The sequence below is a fragment of the Pipistrellus kuhlii genome, unplaced genomic scaffold, assembly GCF_014108245.1.
Source record: "Pipistrellus kuhlii isolate mPipKuh1 unplaced genomic scaffold, mPipKuh1.p scaffold_m20_p_39, whole genome shotgun sequence".
Lineage (NCBI taxonomy): Eukaryota > Metazoa > Chordata > Mammalia > Chiroptera > Vespertilionidae > Pipistrellus > Pipistrellus kuhlii.
The window spans coordinates 1861258-1879607 of NW_023425539.1; the positions used below are offsets into that span (position 1 = coordinate 1861258).

At 47.2% G+C, this 18350-nt stretch overlaps 1 protein-coding gene across 3 annotated transcripts in view; it reads right to left on the reverse strand.

The window, feature by feature from the left end:
- Positions 1-772: 772 nt before the first annotated feature.
- Positions 773-18350, reverse strand: part of VPS53 (VPS53 subunit of GARP complex) — a 131775-nt gene continuing 114197 nt past the window's right edge. For 2 of the 3 annotated variants that reach the window (XM_036408414.2, XM_045571037.1), the window contains exons 18-22: positions 15807-15955; positions 11174-11243; positions 3546-3683; positions 1414-1518; positions 773-948 (exon numbers count right to left, since the gene is read on the reverse strand). In XM_036408414.2, coding sequence (XP_036264307.1) covers positions 778-948; positions 1414-1518; positions 3546-3683; positions 11174-11243; positions 15807-15955 — 633 coding nt within the window. In that variant the 3' untranslated portion in view covers positions 773-777. Of the gene's footprint in view, positions 949-1413; positions 1519-3545; positions 3684-11173; positions 11244-14542; positions 14715-15806; positions 15956-18350 lie in introns of those variants that run through there. The other variant, XM_045571038.1, reaches the window with a different exon arrangement.

Here is an 18350-nt window from a genome sequence, read left to right on the forward strand (position 1 = left end):
GGAGGGGGAGGAAGGGAATCGGCCTCCTGGGCTGCCCCAGAGCTTCATTTAAGGAGCGAGCCTCCGACATTTTTCTAGGAAAAAGGCAACCCCTCCCTTCGAAGTCAGGCTCGGAGCGGGGATAAAGCAAGGGAGACAATACTCCTGTCCAGCAGTGAGTGCGCCCAGCCCGGCACTCTCCCAGGCAGACACGGCTCTGCCCCCATGCAGGCCGGGCTGAGACACAGGGATACACACAGAGCGAACTGGAGATGAGTGAGAAATGAGAACACAGGGAGAACTTGGCCACGTCAAAAAGTACCAGAAGCAAAGTGTGTACCCAAACTGGGATTCACACGGACACCTCCTTCACAAAGAAAGGCGTTTCCCACCCCTGCCCCCGCCACGTCATTCGCCCGGCCCCAGAGCCGCCCAGACAGCAGCGGACGGAGGGAGGCGGGGGTCCAGGCTCTGCCACCGAAGCTGCCTGGACGGGTGACATGGGGAAGAGGGCCCCTCGCCCAGGGTGTGGCTGCAGAGGGAGGCCCGGAGTCCGTGACAGCGGACAGTGAGAACAGCCCAGAAACCACAGTGACGGGCAGGGCCGCTCACCCAGCCCGCCTCTGCGGCAGGACCGGGAGCCGCCGAGACTGCCTTCTCCGATTAGGACAGGACGTAAGACACACACCAGCAACCCAAAGGACCCAGGAAGTTTCCAGACGGGCCGCTGAGAGTCAGGCTGAGCGCGGGAGAGGCGGGGCTTCCAGGAGCCGGTGCTGAGGGTCACTGGCTGTGCTCCTACAGCCTCTTTTTAATCAGCTTCTCCAGCTTGCGGATGCGGGAGGACTCCTGCTCCGGGGTGGGGGCCAGCAGGGACAGGGAGCTGGCGGCTTCGGGCCCTGCGGGCGGGGTGGGGAGCCTCTGGCGGAAGAGCTCCAGCATGCTGCTCTGCTCGCTCCTCTTCAGCCCCTGAGGGTGAGAGAAAGGAGGACAAGGTGAGGTCGGGCCCAGGAAGGCGGAGGGGCCAGTGCAGCATCTGGGATGCCCTTAGCCGAGGGCTGAGAACTCCAGTCACTGTTCTGGGGGCTGAGGGTTTACACTCTCCTCCCGGGGAGTCACCAGTCCTGGGCAGTAGCGGGGAGGGAAGCAGGGGAAGAAAGCAGGTACGAGGGCAGGAGAAAGAGGCGGCGGAGAGAGAAGGAAGGACAGGTAAGCAGGGGGGAGGTAATACTCCCCTTCGGTCCATTCCTTCCACTGAGCAGTGGTCCTCGCTGGCCATTGGGAAGTTCTCCTTAAAAGGCCTCTTGGCGTGTGGCTTGCAGCACGGGGCCGGGTGGGGGCACTCTGAGCTCCCGGGTGCTCATCTCACCCCCCATTAAGAACCACGGGTGTGAGGAGGCTGTGCATGTGGACAACGCATGACCCTGAACTGACCTTCATGTCCAGTATCTTCTGGAAGGTTTCTGTGCTGCAGTCTGTGAGGAGCTTGATGTAGTTGTCCACAAACACCACTGAGGGTTCGTGAGGGGCCATCACCACCTGCGAGGGCGAGACGAGAGCAGCTCAGGGGACGCTCAGGCCGGAGGGCAGGTCTCACCTGCAAGCCGACCACAAAGTGGACTCGGCAAGATACCCTGACAGCAGCAGCCTCAACGCAGAACGTCCTGATGGCCTATTTCAGCTCAGCAGGTCAGACCAACGTTCCCTAAAGGTGCTCAGTCACAAACACCTAGACTGCTCTTTAAAAAAAAAAAAAAATAATAAATATTTTGATTTCAGAGAGGAAGGGAGAGGGAGAGATAGAAACATCAATGGTGAGAGAATCATTGATCAGCTGCCTTCTGCATGCCCCCTACTGGGAATCGAGCCTACAACCGGGGAACGTGATCTTGACCGGGATCCAACCTGGGGCCCTTGAGTCTGCAGGCCGACGCTCTATCCACTGAGCCAAACCGGCTAGGGCTAGACGGCTTTTTCAGCGCAGACCCCTGAGCCCCTCCTCTGAAGATTCTGAGGGCCTGGGGGAGGTCCCAGATGACGTTTCTAAATGTCAGGACCATCTGGGAAACACTGTTAGAGACATTCTGTGGCTTTGTGGTACCTGCTCCTTGTGTCTTGACATATCATTGTTCCTGAGGCTGGAAACAAAAGGCACTGACTTAGTAGATTTCTCTCAAAAACAAAAACCCCAAAGCTGCCTCGTTCTCGTCAGGACTTAAGTCTGGAACTTCGTTTAACCACATCCGAGTAATAGGCAAGCCGAAGGGAAGTCATGGCATCCCAGGCCGCGCACGCATTTCCACTCAGTTTGGAAACGCAGTGTCTGGCTCTCTTCCTCCGGCAGACTGGCTTTGCTTTGGATTCCTGGGCATGGAACCCCGAGCGGCAAGGAGTAGTTCACTCAGACACTCTGCAGAAACGTCTCAATGTCATCCCCCCGTTTCAAAGTACAAAATTCATGAAGCAAAGATAAAGTCACATTTTTTTAATAAACATGAGACTTGAATGACTTTCTTTTTTAGCCATTAAGAAATACTCGGGATTGTTTTTCTGTCAGGGAATAAAACCAAGATTGCTTCAGCATGTGTCCGCTCTCACGCTAATCTGGGGGAACTGGTGTTCATTATTTTATAAATATTTGTGCCTAAGGTACAAATTCACTGAGGGTGACATTTTATTATACTCAGGAAACATGGAGAACATATATGTTATTTGCAAAAAGCTAAAAAAAAATGAGGAGAAAGAAATCCTCTGCAGGTAATTTGCAGGCTCTGCCCTGCCCCTGGGAGCTAACCAGCGGCAGGAGATGGTGATCAGGCGCCTCCCATTCCTGGGCCAGAAGCTCCGGTCCTACAGGGCCCTCTCCTCCTCACCTCTGCTGTCTCAGGCCCCGCTGCTGCTTTCCCTCCCGCTGCCATCGGAGCCCTTCTGTTCGGGAGGCAGACCTGGAGCCCGCAGGCCCTAGAATCTTAGGGGCGTTCCCTGACAGTTCCGTTTGTTCTGCAGTTTTCTTCCCTCTCTTCTCAGCAGGTACAGGTGAAAATCTGACGCAGATGCGTAAGGCTTCAGCCATTCGCAACATCACCCCACATATACTATTCTGTGAAGTGGGGCTTTAGAAAACCCATTCGCTGATCAGTCAGTTACTGAAACATCTGCTCGGAGTTCTTGTGAAGCTGCAGAGTTTGGAAAGCAAAGGGCTTACGTGAAAGGGAGTAACTGAGAGCCGGGCTGGAAATTCCCGCTGAGCAGCAAAGAGACCCCTGACTGAGACACCGATTCTCACAGACGCCCCACCTAACTTCCAATTGTGGCCAAATCTTACTACAAGGGAATCCCATTACAATGAAGAATTCATTTGTCAAGAAGATTTACTGACCCCCGAGGAACTGTCCACTGATTTTCAACAATGTCTGATGAGGCCAAACCCCAGTCCCGCCAAAGAATGCGGACAACCCTTTGGGACTGGCGGGGATAGGCGCTGATCTGTGCTTTCAAAACCAGGACACTCCTTGGAATAAGCAACCAGGCAGCCGGCCCTCTTTGACAAGGAAACACAGGCCCACCTTGAGGATCATCTCGGCCCGGGTCATGCCTTTCACAACAATCTTGGTGTAACTGGCAGGTGCTTTCCTCACCACCTGGGAGCCAATGGAAGGCAGGTCGAGCAGGACCATCTTCAGGGAATGGGTGTCCAGCAGCAGCTGAGGGAGCAAAGCAGAAATTACCAGTCACTTCCTGTGGACAGCAACGTCCTGTGTACCCATGCCGATTAAGGACATTTTCCTGATTTTAAATGTAATACATCCTCACTGGAGAAAATTTGGAAAATAAACAAATATAAAAGGAAACACGTTAGTTATAATTCCTATTACCCAGGAAAAAAGTAACAAGAAGCCACAGTAACAATGTGGTATAATTCCTACCAGTCTGTATGTATGTATAAAAAAACGAAAATTATATTGTACATCATTTTATGATCTGTCTTTTCCACTCAGTATATGAAGTTTTTGAATTCTATTTTCCCATCTTAACAGTCTTTGAATATTGTGATTTATAATGGTTATAGAGTACTCTCTCTGTGTAACTTCAACATATTTAACCATTCCCCTATAAATTGTTTCTAGATTTTCATTATAAATAATAAATGCTGTGCTGAATGGCTTTTTTTTTTTTTTAAATATTTTATTGATTTTACACAGAGAGGAATTGAGAGGGACAGAGAGTTAGAAACATCAATGAGAGAGAATCATCCATCAGCTGCCTCTTGCACCCCCCCACTGGGGATGTGCCCGCAACCAAGGTACATGCCCTTGACCGGAATCGAACCCGGGACCTTTCAGTCCGCAGGCCGACACTCTATCCACTGAGCTAAACCGGTCCTGGCTGAATGGCTTTTTACATAAAATTCCCGGTCTATCAATAGCATTTCTTTAGGAGAGAGTCATTGGGACAGATCAAAGGATAAGAACATTTTTGAGGTTCTTGATACATATCTTGAACTACTTTCCCAATGGAATGTACCTGTTTACATCTGCCAGGGGTGCAGACTCACCCGCCCTGGCACAGAAAACTCATAAAAATCTTGCTTATTCAACAGACAAAAATTGCTGTATTTTGAATTTCTCTGAAGGACAGTGAGGATGTAGGAGAGTAAGCCAACTTTAAACATTAGTCTCTTAGAACAATCTGCCCTTTTTTTTTTTTTTATTGTTGTCCTCCTCAATGCTAATTGTTTGGAAGGAGGTCAACTTTCCTGATTGCTCATCAATTGCTAGGAAAGATGCTAGGAATGTTTTGCCTAATTTAGTCCTTAGAAGACCCTGGCCTGTAGGCATTTACTATTCCCATTTTATAGATAAGAAACCAAAGGCCCAGAGGTTAAATAATTTCTAAGGGTATCTCGAAGGATGGGCGGGGTCTTGCTCCCTCCCCAGCTGCTAGGTTAGGTGTCTCAGGGCAGCACTGGCTTGGACCTTGTACTGTTTCCTGCCATGACAGGTGTACTGCTCACCTGCTGCTGCTCTTGGCAACCTGGCAGCACTGCAATGGCTGAAGCCTAATACACTCTTGCCTGTTCAAGTAGTCTAGGAGAATGGAATTGCATGCCCACCAACCAGACAATGGGGTGACAGTCCCATCACCACCACCACAACTCTGATGGTCAATCTCATGTTCAGGACAAGACCTGCTCCATGCGCTCTATCAGCTCCTCCAGGAAAGGCTGCAAACTAATACCAAGCAGGAATGAAAGGGGACCCCTGGCCGTAGGACACTCACATGTGCTCATTCACCCTGCATTTTCTTACAGACAGGAGAACTGATGACTAAAGGTAGACACTATGGTCATGGTGATTATAATTTTGAGAATAGTATAAAATTTGGAGAGCATATTAATGTTTTACTTGGAGTAACTTAAATGGAAATATTACTCTCAAAATATGGTGATATATTGAAAAGCTGATTCTAAAGTTTATATGGAGATACAAAAGACCCCAAAAGTCAATACAGTACTGAAGGAGAAGAACAAAGTTGGGAGAACTGACATTACCCTGACTTCAAGACTTATTATAGAGGTAAAGTATGTAAGACAGTATGGGATTGGTGAAAAAAGAGACAAATGGATCAACAGAGCCGAACAGAGAGCCCAGAAATAGACCCACGCTAATGTAGTCACTAATCTTTCACGAAGGAGCAAGGCGACACAATGGAGCAGTCTTTCCAGCGTTTGCTCCAGGAACAACCGGACAACTACATGCAAAAAAAGAAAAGGAAAAGAAAAAATAACATCTTGCACTCTTCACAAAAACTAATTCAAAATGGATCACAGAGGAGAAAACCTAGATGACCCTGGGTATGGTGATGACTTCTTAGACATGCCCTCAAAGCCATGACCCATGAAAGAAATAATTGATAGGCTGGACCTCACTAAAATGAAAAATTTATGCTTTGCAAAAGACATTGTTGAGGGAAGAAGAAGGCAAGCTACAGACCAGGACAAATTTGCAAAAGGCACATCTGATAGAGGACGATCCTGCTCTCCTGCTCTGAGGCAGAGACTCAAAGGAGTTGAAAACTTATATCCACAGAAAATCTGCACATGCAGGTTTTTAACAGCTTTATTCGTAATTGCCAGAACCAAGATGTCCTTCAGTAGCTGAAAGGATAAATTGTGGTATATCCAGAAAACAGAATATTATTCTGCTCTTAAAAAAAAAAAAGGAGCTATGAAGTCATGGAAAGACATGGAGGAATCTTAAATGCATGTTGCTACATGAAAGAAGCCAATCTGAAAAGGCTACATACTGTATGATTCCAACTAGGACATCCTGGAAAAGGCAAAACTATGGAGACAGTAGAAAGACCACAATCCCCAGTGTGGGGTGTGCAGGAGCCAGCTGATCAATGATTCTCTCTCTTTTCCTCTCTGAAATCAATAAAAATATACTAAGAAATAAATAAATAAAAAGGAAAGAATGAGTAAGCTAAATTCCAGGTAGATCAAGCACTTAGATATAAAAAGACAAACTTTAAGAAGAAAATAAGAGATTATTTTTATTACTATGGGTAGAGAAGAATGTGAAACACAGGGAAAGACAGAAAAATCTACTTAAAATAAGTCTGTATCAAAATATACATAAACAAAGTAAAAGCAAAAAACGGGAGATAGTTATCTGCAATGCTGGCAAAGAAAAATATTCAAGACACACACAGATTTTAGCAAACCCAAAAGCAACAGTAACAGCAATAGTGGGACAAAGATCTGAATAGGCAATTCACAAGAGCAGAAACTCAGGTGTTCACAAGGCACGTGAAATAATAGTCAACCTTATCAATAATCCAATAAGTGCAAATTAAAACCACAATTGTATACCATTTCATACTCATCAGATAGGCAAAAGTAAAAAGGCTGATAATACCAAGTGTTGGCATAGACATAGTATAAGAAAATTCATACTACAGTGACAGTATAAATTAATTAAAGCACTTAGGGTAAAATTCAGTAACACACACACACACACACACAATTTAAAGCTGTGTATAACCCACAACACAGCACTCCATCCTTTAGAGAAATTCTTGCCCATTTTAAAAAATGTTTCCTGCATTCACTGTTTGTAAAAGCAAAAGATTGGAAATAACCTAAATATCCATCAACTGTAGAATGGATAAACAAATGGTGGCACATTCAGGAACTGGAGTATGATACTGGAGTCAAAATGAGTGAACTCAAACAACAAATATCAATATGGATAAACCTCAACAAACATTATGTTGGGCAAAACAAAGCAAGTGGGGAAAAGATATACAAAGTACCATTTTTATAAAGTTCAAATATATGTACAACAAAATTAAATATCATTTGTGAATATACATGTAACATATCAAAACACATATGGGAATGATCAAAATCGGAAGAGACTACCTCTGGGTGTGGAGGGAGGGGAATACAGGACAGGGTCCCCAGGGGGCTTCAGCAATAACGGTAGTGATTTTCTTTATATAAAACAAATTTAGAGCAAATGTGGGAGCATATTAAGATCTGACTGAGTGGTGAGCTGGCAGGCTTAACATTTTCTATAGTTTTGTTAACTGGAAACATTTCTTTTGTTGATAAGAAAAATCAATGATTATATTTAAAAACATCATGGGAGCCGAAGCCGGTTTGGCTCAGTGGTAGAGCGTCGGTCTGTGGACTGAAAGGTCCCAGGTTTGATTCCGGTCAGGGGCATGTACCTTGGTTGCAGGCACATCCCCATTAGGGGGTGGGCAAAAGGCAGCTGATCGATGATTCTCTCTCATGGATGTTTCTAACTCTCTATCCCTCTCTCTTCCTCTCTGTAAAAAAATCAATAAAATATATTTTTTAAAAAGCCTAAAAATTTCTCTAAACATATATTTTTAATCATATTTTTTTTCAAATGGTTTTGAATTACATGAATTTAAAAGTATGATCAAAATGAAATATTATTCAGCCATAAAAAAAATTCTGAAACATATTACAACATGGATAAACCCTGATGACATGCTAAGTGAAATAAGCCAGACACCATAGGACAGACATTCTATGAGGCTCCTAGAGCAGTCACAGTCACAGTCAGAAAGCAGAATGGTGTTCGCAAGGAGGTGGGGGAGGACAGAATGGGGATCAAAGGGACCATTGACAGCAGAGGGAACACTGGCCCCAAGTCTCAGCGTTCTCTTCCCTACACCATCCAGTGCTGCTTCCTCTATGGTAAGTTTTTTGAATGGATTCCATTTCTGCTGTGCACTCAGTTATAGATACCATGGCCATAAGACTAAGTAATGACCCTGCAAATCCCACAAGATTCTCTGCAAATCACAACTAGCACGAAGCATCATAAATACCAGTCTGGTTCAGTTCTACATGCCCTTACAATTGCTCAAGAGGGCTCCCGGGCCCCAGATAAAGAATTCACTTTATACAGTCATCAGGGAGAGAAGAAAGAGGAGGGAAGGGTCTCCGTCCCTATTTTCAGCTGAAGTATTAAAGTAGAATCTACAGTTAGGATCTAGTGCCTGTGTGGGGAAGCAGAGGCAGCGGAGGCTGGGCTAAACCTTAGCTTTGCTTTCCACAGCTTTTATTAAAGCTTGGATTCCAGCTACTACAAGACCTGAGGCAGAGGTTTCAGCCTTTGAACATCTCCTTGTAACTTCTTGATCCCTATGCTTCTGCTGCCTGAGTGGCTGATCAGACCTCCGGCTACATGGCTGCTTGGATTTTGAAGCCCAGACATTCAGGGCCAGCGTGGACCCAGCTAAACCTGAACTTTCCACTGGACTCCTCCGAGGACCTCGCTGCCCTTCCGTCCCCACCCACGCCCTCCCCCAGGCTGGGCCTGGTGAGGTCCATGCTCCTCACCACCCACTCATATTGGTCTGAGAAAGTAAAACTCCACTTTCACAGATGGTTTTCTCATTCATATCTCAAAGCAGGAGTCCAGACTGGCTAAATTGATATTTTTCTAAGATATGAGCTTTGAATCTGAGCTGATTATTTTAACATACCCTTTAAAGAAGAGAAAGTCTGGGAAAAATAGATATGATATTGGATTTATGTGACGATATGAAAATACCAGGGTTATCAGACACTAAATCAGCTAGCGAGGCCTGGGCAAAGAAGCTCTCCCTGGAAACATGTTCCCAGCAAGTCAAATGTGTCCCAGTGGCTTCATCATGTCTGAGCCAGAAGCCCAGTAACTGAGAATGCTGAAGCTTCTTCCAGATACACCGGCCTAATCGCTCAGCATCCTCTCTGATCACACACCACAGTGAGGTGAGCAGAACCAACTCCCAGTCAACATGAGCTAATGAAACATGTGCTAATGAGACAACATGTAGGGCCATTAGGCTGCTGATTCTAATGGGGAGAATTAGTTCTATGCTTATGACATGCAAGAGTCACTGACATGCTACAGACACAGTCAGTGTAGGAACCTCCCAGGACATTTTTCTGAGACAATACTGGGTGGAGCAAACGTAGGTTTACAGTTTTGAGTACATAAAAGTTTATTCTTGTGTTATCATTTATTAATTACTGTATTACAACAGTAAACCTTTTTTAGCCACCCCTTTATATTTTTGACTTTGGTCAAAGCTGGCCAGCAGCCAGCCAGCAAACATTGGCTGGATGCTCCTCTGCAGGGAGGTGGGAAGGGAAAGCAGAAACAAAGTCATGCCCTGGCCTGAGGAAGCGTAACGTAGTGAGAGCTGGCATTTGGGAGGGCTTGTCCTGGGCCAGACACTGGTCAGTGCACTTTGGGTGCGTTACCTGTGTGATCCCTGTAGCCGCCCTGGGAGATGGCACTAGGATTATCCCCATCTTGTAGATGAGGACACTAACGTGCTGGGAGGTTCAGAAACTCGCCGGAGGACAAGCAGCTGCTACGCTACAGAGGGAATTCTCTGTGACCTCTGTGATTCTGGCGCTCATGACCTTAATACTCACACCATCCCGCCTTTTCATAACCAAGGAAGGCCACTCACTCACAAAGAGTTCAGAAACACACTGCACTTGTCAGTTTCGAGAGATGCCTGACATTCACAGAGATCACATCTCTGGCTTTGATGCTTCATGAGAGACCCATGATGCCCTGGGGCACATGCCGATTTGCCGTCTTCCTGACGCATGCCGGACCAGCACAGCCAAGAGCCCGGTGTGAGGGGAAGTCACTGAGCTGGGAGAGGGGCGAGCCTCTACCAAGGTGATGGAAGAGCAGGCGTTCTAGAAATGGCTTGAATTATATAACCTTCTTACTTAAGAATGTATTTTGAGTTCTTTCAAATATAAAAAAAAAGTAACTGAAATAGGTTCACCAAGTATTGCTAGGTAGAGACCAGGAGAGGACTTACTTATTTCAATGAATATATCAGAATCACTTATGGTGATTAGTGTGTATGTAAGAAGATACTTTTTGGAGAATTAGGGGCTGAATATTATTGTTTCTTTGAAAGTAGCTTAAACTGCTCTCTGAACTCAAACGGCTCACACTTCGGGCAATCTGAGGAGGTGGGAGCCGAGAGAGGTGACTTTGCTGTAGCCTGTAACTCAGTTCATTAGTGTGAACTGATACAGCCTATGAAGAGGTGTCTTGAGGCGCAGAACCCAGGTGAATGGAGTGGGGCTAATCAAGGAAGGCTTCCTGGGGTAGGTGGACAGTTTCTCAGTGCCAGAGAGATAAGCCTTTCTCTGCTACTCTCAAGTGGTCTTGGCCCCAGCCACGGAATCCAAAACCATCGAAGCATCTGCTGCTCCCTCCGGCGGACTTTTCCTCGTCCTTCTCCCGCCCCAGCTCTCAGGGGAGCCGTCTCTGATCATCCAATGCTGAAATATTCTTTCACATAACTTAGATTTATACCCTTTAGCGTACTTATCTTCTAATTTCTTGTTTAATTGTGTATTATCTGTCTTTCTAACTAGAATGTAATATAAAGGTGAGATCTTTTCTGTCTTGCTCACTATGGCATTAACCCTTTACCTAGAACAATGCCTGGTACTTGGTAGGTGCTCAACAATTTTTTTTAAATAAACAGATGAGTGAATTAATCTATCAATGCCCAACTAGGGGAAACTAGCAATTTCATTTCTCCAGAGCAGCTCTGTACTAGGAAGATATATGTTTGATCGACAACCAAAGCCAGAAAGAAAGACCCTACACCAATTTCATCTCACCTGTTCTGCTCCCACCATGCTAATTGGCTTGCACTTGAAGAGGTGGGTGATGAACTTGGGAATGAAGGAGCTGTGGATAAAAGAGAAGAGGCAAATTAGGTTTATTCTGTCTTCTGTAAAGAAGTGTAGGGAAAAAATTTCCAGGCCCCACTTCCTTCCACCAGGGAACTGAGAAGTAAATAGACAAGGCTGTGGCCTACCAGCATCCATTGCTTTCCTTTTCTCCCCAGCCAAAGCCCTGGCTCTGGGTAGGCACCCAGGGCCTTGGGATGCCAGGGGAAAGCTGATCCCTCCTCAACGACAGAGCTGGATTCTAGCGAGCCTCCGCCAGTCAGAGTGCGGGATTCCCCTGGTAACTGCTGTTGTACTGAGATGGAAACATGATCTAGGCCGGCCCAGCCAGACTGGAGGGAAGGGCTTTACTGCATGGCTGAGGCAAGACTCTCTCCTTCTTGAGGGTATCCCTGTATTTGGTTATAGAAGCAGCCATTTTGCTATTCTGAAGATGAAGCCAACCAAGGAGAGCAGAGGAGGGTCAAGAACCTGGGTCCTTAATGAGCCACTGACCCAACCGTCCTTGCATTCATACGGAATGGAAAGTTGACCTTCTGTATGTGTCAGTTCGAGTCAGGGCTTCTATTACCGGTAACTGAAAACATCCTAACAGATATGAGAGTGCCATATACATGAGGTAGCTATGGGATCTTAAATGCAAAAATAGGAAATGATTGTTAGGGGAGTAGCTGTCAGATCAGGAATGGAATATCTGATCTCCCCCCTTTTACTGGGAATTGAAGGGCAACCTGAGTCAACTGAACTAATAATGATGCTTGTTTGGGGAAAAAGACAATGAAATTTTAATAGGTCAGGGGGGCTTTTAAGAAAAAACTGCAGAGGCCTGAGTAGGAAAAGCTGGTTGTGCTGGTGCAGAATGGAAAGTGTGCAAATTAGAAATGCTTATACCAAGGCCAGGTCCAGAGTGACAGAGCTGGAGGTGTCATAGGGCCCATAACTAAGGTGACCAGACGTTCTGCTTTTGGCGGGGGACAGTCCCGATTTTTAACAATTTGTCCCGCGGCATTTTAAAAAAGTCCCGATTTTTGGAAAGTCGGGACTTTTTAAAAATGCCGCGGGACAAATTGTTAAAAATCGGGACTGTCCTGCCAAAAGCAGAACGTCTGGTCACCTTACCCATAACCAAAGGAGGCCAATGGCAACAAAGCAGGATTTGTAGGTCAAGACAAAGGCTGGCTAGCACCTCTCTTCTCCCTCTTCAAATCTTGCTCAGACTTGTGACTTCCTTCCTCTCCGATCTCTCTACAGCTTTTCCTGTCCACTTGTGTCCACTCTAGTATCTAATGACTTACCGGACATCCCACTGAATGGCCCAGTGACACCTCAACCCCAGCACATCCACAACACAGCCCCGCCCCGGAATCCAGGCTCAGCAGACTGGATCTCATCTACTCACTCGCGCAAGCCAGAAACCGAGCGAGCACTATGAGACAGCTCCCCTGCCCTCAACCCCCATATCCAATCAGCTACCAGCTCTTCCCTGAACTCCCACATCCACCCTCCGACCACTCCCACTGCTGCTGCCCTTTCTCACTGGAGCTCTTTCCACTGTTTCCTAACTGGTCTCCCAGCCTTCAGCCCCATCCTTCCTAATCCATCTTCTGCCAAAGGGATTTATTTCAAATGCAAATCTGACCAAGACCTTCCTCTGATGAAAACTCTTGCAGGGCTGCAGACAAGGCCTTCCTGGTTGTCTAGACTGTCTCCAGCCTCATCATGCTAAGCACCCTACGCCTCAACTGGCTGACCTACCTGCAGATCCCAGTTCTCCGGCTACTTACTGCCCCTGTGCCGGTGCTCACACCACCCCCGCTGCCTGGAGCAGTCTTCTCCTCGGCCTTGTGGGTCACTGCACACAGGTCTCGTGGACACGGCGTAAGGACATGTCCTCTAGGAAGCCTTTCCTCAGTCACAGGATTCTTTCCACCACAGACCTCTCATCTAACATCTAACCTACTTCATTATACTTATTTGTTCACATGTCTGTTTCCCTCTACTTGACTGTGAGGCAAATGAAAATAGGGATGACATCTATTAAATCAAAGCACTTCATTCTGTGTCTGAGTCATATCAGGTACTCAACTGAACGCATGTTGAATAAATACTAAATAGTAACAATGGTGGCTACCACTTTTTGAATGTCAGCTTGGTACTAGCACTCTTATCAGGAAGTTTACACCTGACTTCTCATTTCACCCAATGACTATAAAGAGATCTGTTTTATTATCTCTATTACTGAACAGAGAATAATTAGCTTAGCAGACAAGAAGTCACTTAGTAGTTTCAATTGGGGGTGATCTTTCTTTTTTTAACAATACATTTTTATTGATTTCAGAGAGGAAGGAAGAGGGAGAAAGTGATAGAAACATCAACGATGAGAGAGAATCATTGACTGGCTGCCTCCTGCACGCCCTCTTCTGGGGATCGAGTCCACAGCCCAGGCAAGTGCCCTTGATCAGAATCGAACTTGGAACCCTTTCAGTCCACAGGGCAATGCTCTATCCACTGAGCCAAACCAGCTAGGACTCAGGGGTGTGATCCCGATGTCTAACCAGGAAAGGCTGTTGCTGCAGAGACCAAATGGAGGAGGAGAAAACATCATGGCTTTGCACTGGTGGGACAGGAAAGGAGGTTAAAGGGAACTTAAACTCCAGAGATGGCTGATCAGGAGAGAGAATAGGGACTATTTAGAAGGGATTCTTCAAACCAGAGCCAGGCCAAATGAGAAAGTGAGACTGAATTCATGACTAACTGCAATGGTACAGAGTTTGTAACCTATGTCACCTTCCCCTAGAGTAGGCTTTGGCTGTACTCTTGAACTGGCTGTGCCTGCTAGTCTACTGGGTTGGGTGGGGAAAACAGGGAGACCAGGGACATATTTTTTTTAGGAAAGGTCCCAGCAGTGGGGTGGGTAACTGCTAAGCGCTTCTCCATCCCCTGGGGGCGGGGGCGGGAGTGGCAGCTATTGCTCTTGGCTGGGGACACCCCACCTCTGAGGTTTCTAGTCTTTTACCGGGATTCTAGAAGGATGAGAGGGTACCATGGATTATGTCAGAAAGCCATTTTCTAGATCGCAGGTTAAACTTTTCCAGATGTGGGAGATGGGCGCCCTGTTCCCAGCTCACCCAGTATGGGCTCAGCAATAAAATGAAAGGGCTCTGAGTCCAGCCGAGTAAGTGCACTCAACGTGAGCTCAGTCAGACCCCCATGCGACCACACTGGAGACTTCTGGCCACAGTAAATTTTCACAGATCTACTGTTTCTACCAGGGGCCTCGGGGTGTCACCATGTGATTTATCAGCCATACTTTCAACGCACACTAACGAGCACCCAGAGAGCGGAGCGAATGTCAATCCGGTCCGTCACCGTGCTGCGAACATTAATGCTCCCCGGAGAGGCCACTCGATCTTTTCTTGACAAACTGGAGACTGAAGCTGACGCCATAACCACTCCATAATTGTGGTTCCTCAGGGGTTTGTTTGTGAGGGAGAAGAAAAGCCTTAATTGAATACAAACAGGGAGAGATTTGGGGAGGACAGAAACTTGGAGTCCTAAATCGTCCTGTGGGACTTGGATGAGAACAGCCCAAATACAGTAGCTCGGCCTGGGCTGACCGTCCCGAAGCCCTCTCCTGAGGAGTCTGCCAAGTGCTTGCTTGATACTTGGTCAGAGGAGGCGCTGACCCTCTGCGTTATCTGGCCCCGGGGGAAACAGCGCTGCAGCCAGACGCTGACTAAACTGTCTCCCGGCTTCAACACACCAAGCCAGGAACGGCTGCACCCCAGGAAGTGGTAGGAAGACAAGCTAGTGCTTGCTTCCTGACTCTCCCGTCCTAATTTCTAGTACCTTCCCTGGACTCAAGGACATCCACAAGTGGGTCAGTTCTGGAGCCCAAATGGTAATAGCTACTATGAGGAAGGAGGAAGAGAAGACTCAAAAGGAACAGAACTCATGGTTCCTGCCGGCACCGGTTTGGCTCAGTGGATAGAGTGTCGTCGGCCTGCGAACTGAAAGGTCCCGGGTTCGATTCCGGTCAAGGGCATGTACCTTGGTTGCAGGCACATCCCCATTAGGGGGTGGGCAAGAGGCAGCTGGTCAATGATTCTCTCTCATGGATGTTTCTAACTCTCTATCCCTCTCTCTTCCTCTCTGTGAAAAATCAATAAAATATATATAAAAAAAAGAAAAGAAAAAAAAAGAACTCATGGTTCCTACCCTTAAAAAGCTTATAATCTCGTGGGAGAGACAAAATGTGTATATGAAATCACTGGAAAAGAATTTTAATATTCACACCGGGGGTGGGGACACGGTTATGCCCACATAATTCCAAATAACAGGATCCCCTCATCACATTTCTGTTTGCCTTGATGTAGTCAATGATGGCATTGCTGTTACTGTTATCTATGACTTTAATGGATTCATTACTATGCTTCTTTTTGGGTACAAAACAATTAGTTTGCCTGCCGAAATCAGAATAAGCCCTAGCCGGAGGTGGGGACACCTGGATCATGAGCAATGGCCCCAAATAACCCAGCAATGAGAACGCTCCGGGACTTACTTTGCAAATTTAATGCAGAACTGAGTGAAGTATTTCCGTGTTGAAGCCAGGTTGTCACGGATGATGGGCACGTTCTGCTTGATGTGAAGAATGACAGAGGTGACATAGGGGCTCTGGTCACCAACGTGCTCCACGTTCTGCCACTGCATCTGAAAACAGAGACAGGATGGGACAAGACTTTAGATGCCTCACAGGAGGACAGCCTTACCTGTTCCCAGGAAAGGGCCCGGGGAGTGGAAATGAGGCCACAGTTTGCTGTCACGGCTGCCATTTTGTTTCAGGGAACATGTCTTTCCCAGTTGGTAGTGGCTGACTGTGAATCAAAACAAGTGCACCTACCTTACCTTTGACAGTGAGGTGTGACTCAGGCATGTTTTCCATCCCTGTCCCCCTCACGCCTGAAGTAGCCTCCCTTCCCATCTACGTGGCCAGAAACCCGTACCAGGCAGGTGGCCTGGATCCTATTCTCCTGTCAGCTGTTCCACCAGCAGGGACTGGGAGGGGAGGGAGGCACATCCACCTCTGAGCAGACTGGGAGACCAGAAAGGTGCTGGGGTAAATGAAATGAAACCTGGACGAGAGTTAACTTATGCCTTTCACTCAAGCAAACTGGGAAGAGTTCTTAAAATTAACTGTGAAAGGGAGAGAGAGAGAAAAGAGAGAAACATCACATCGACTGGTTGCCTCCCACATGCACCCCAAATGGGGATCAAACCCACAACCTGGTATGCACCCTGACTGAAAATCAAACCCACCACCTTTCAGTACATGGGATGATGCTCAACCAACTGAGCGACACCAGCCGGACAGGAGGAGTTTTTAAAAAAGGAAACCAGAAATGATGTGTGATGTGAGGATTGCTTCCAAATAACCTGGGGTTGGAAGGAGCAGATGAGACAGATTGGTGAAGCTGGGTGACGGGAACAGGAGGTTCAGATACTGACTTCTCCACTACTGTATGCTATTGGCATTTTCCACAATGAAACATCCAGATCCTTACTCCTAAAACCTTTGCTGGGACTCAATCACAGAAAAGGAGAGCGGCTCCCTGGCAAACCCGAGAGCAGGCCAGAGGGTAGGACAGTGACGGGGGAGGGGCAGGAAAAGGCCCTGGGACTGTGTGGATGGCAGGGCGGGGGAGGAGCAGCACTGAGAGGACGATGTGGGTTCTAATCGGGCTGCGGACAATGAGACCTGCTTTGCTCAAGCTCCAACAACCTGAGGAGAAGCAGGGAAAACATGTACAATAACATGGAGAAAGGGTGCTGGCTGGTTTGGCTCAGTGGAGAGTGTTGGCCCGCAGACTGGAGGGTCTGGGTTGGATTCAGATCGAGAGCACAAGCCCGGGTGGCGGGCTCGATCCCCCTAGGGGGCGTGCAGGAGGAGCCAATCACTGATGTTTCTATCGCTCCTTCTCCCCCTCCCTTCCTCTCTGAAATGATAATAATAAAAGAATATATATCTATGTGTATAAAATGGAGAAGGAGGCGATGCTGTGGGGCCTGTTCCCCGTGGGTCCGCACAGGAGAGAGGCTGCCAGGGGCGGCACTCCCATCCCGACGATACCGGGAAGAGCCGGAGGAACTCTGCTGAGTCAGCCTCTCGGAATGGAGCGGGGCTGTCTGTGAAAAAGATCCCAAGCCAAGCGCAAACCATATAATATGTTCATAGAAGGAGGGCAGTAGTTCTGAGGCCTTGATGTCTCTGGCAAGAAAGCACTGTTTTTATAGAGCTCTGGGGGAGAGGAAAAAATACGGAGAGAAGCTGTTTAAAGGAAGCATACTGCACACAAAGCTCAAGGACTTTATGTTTTGTCTTAATGTTTCTTAAATCAGCAGATATTTACCCTCTAAAAGCTTCAGATATATATAAACACAGAACCATAAAAAAGCAGGAAGGAACCTCCCCCTTCGCTTTACAGCTTTACAGGTTAGAAAACCAAGGCCCAGAGACAAGAGGTCTTGAGCAGTTTTCACAGTGAGGCCCCGGATATAAAGGTCTCTTAAGTTTTTACTGGGGGGAAATTAGAATCAGACACTGGAGAAAGAATGGAAAGTCTAGTATGAACTGACTTTATATTCTAACGTGTTGGTTATGTGTAATGTTTCCCTCATTCTCTTTGATCTTATTCAAGAGGCTTCCTTTTCCATCTGACGTTACGAGATTCGACCCGTCCAAACAATGGCATCCCAGGTGACTACATGAGCTCAGGGAGCGAGGCCCAAACTGACAGGAACTGTCCGTGTCTACACTTCACCTGCTTCCCCAGCGCTGCGGCCCTGGAGCAGAACGCTCAGGTGCACACGGTGACTGGGAAAGGAGCCGAGACCCTCCGATCGACAGGACGCGCTTCCAGGAGTGACTACTGTTTTCCACGTTGGCAGCATTTTGCATTTCAACATCTCAAAAAGCGCACAAACAACTGTCTAAACATTACGGTTCCCCATGAATAGAAGACCACAAGAGTAGGTGATGACATGCCGTCACTGGTTTCAAAGCAACTCTGAAGCAAGACGGAACGGGGGACATGGGATGTGGGACTGC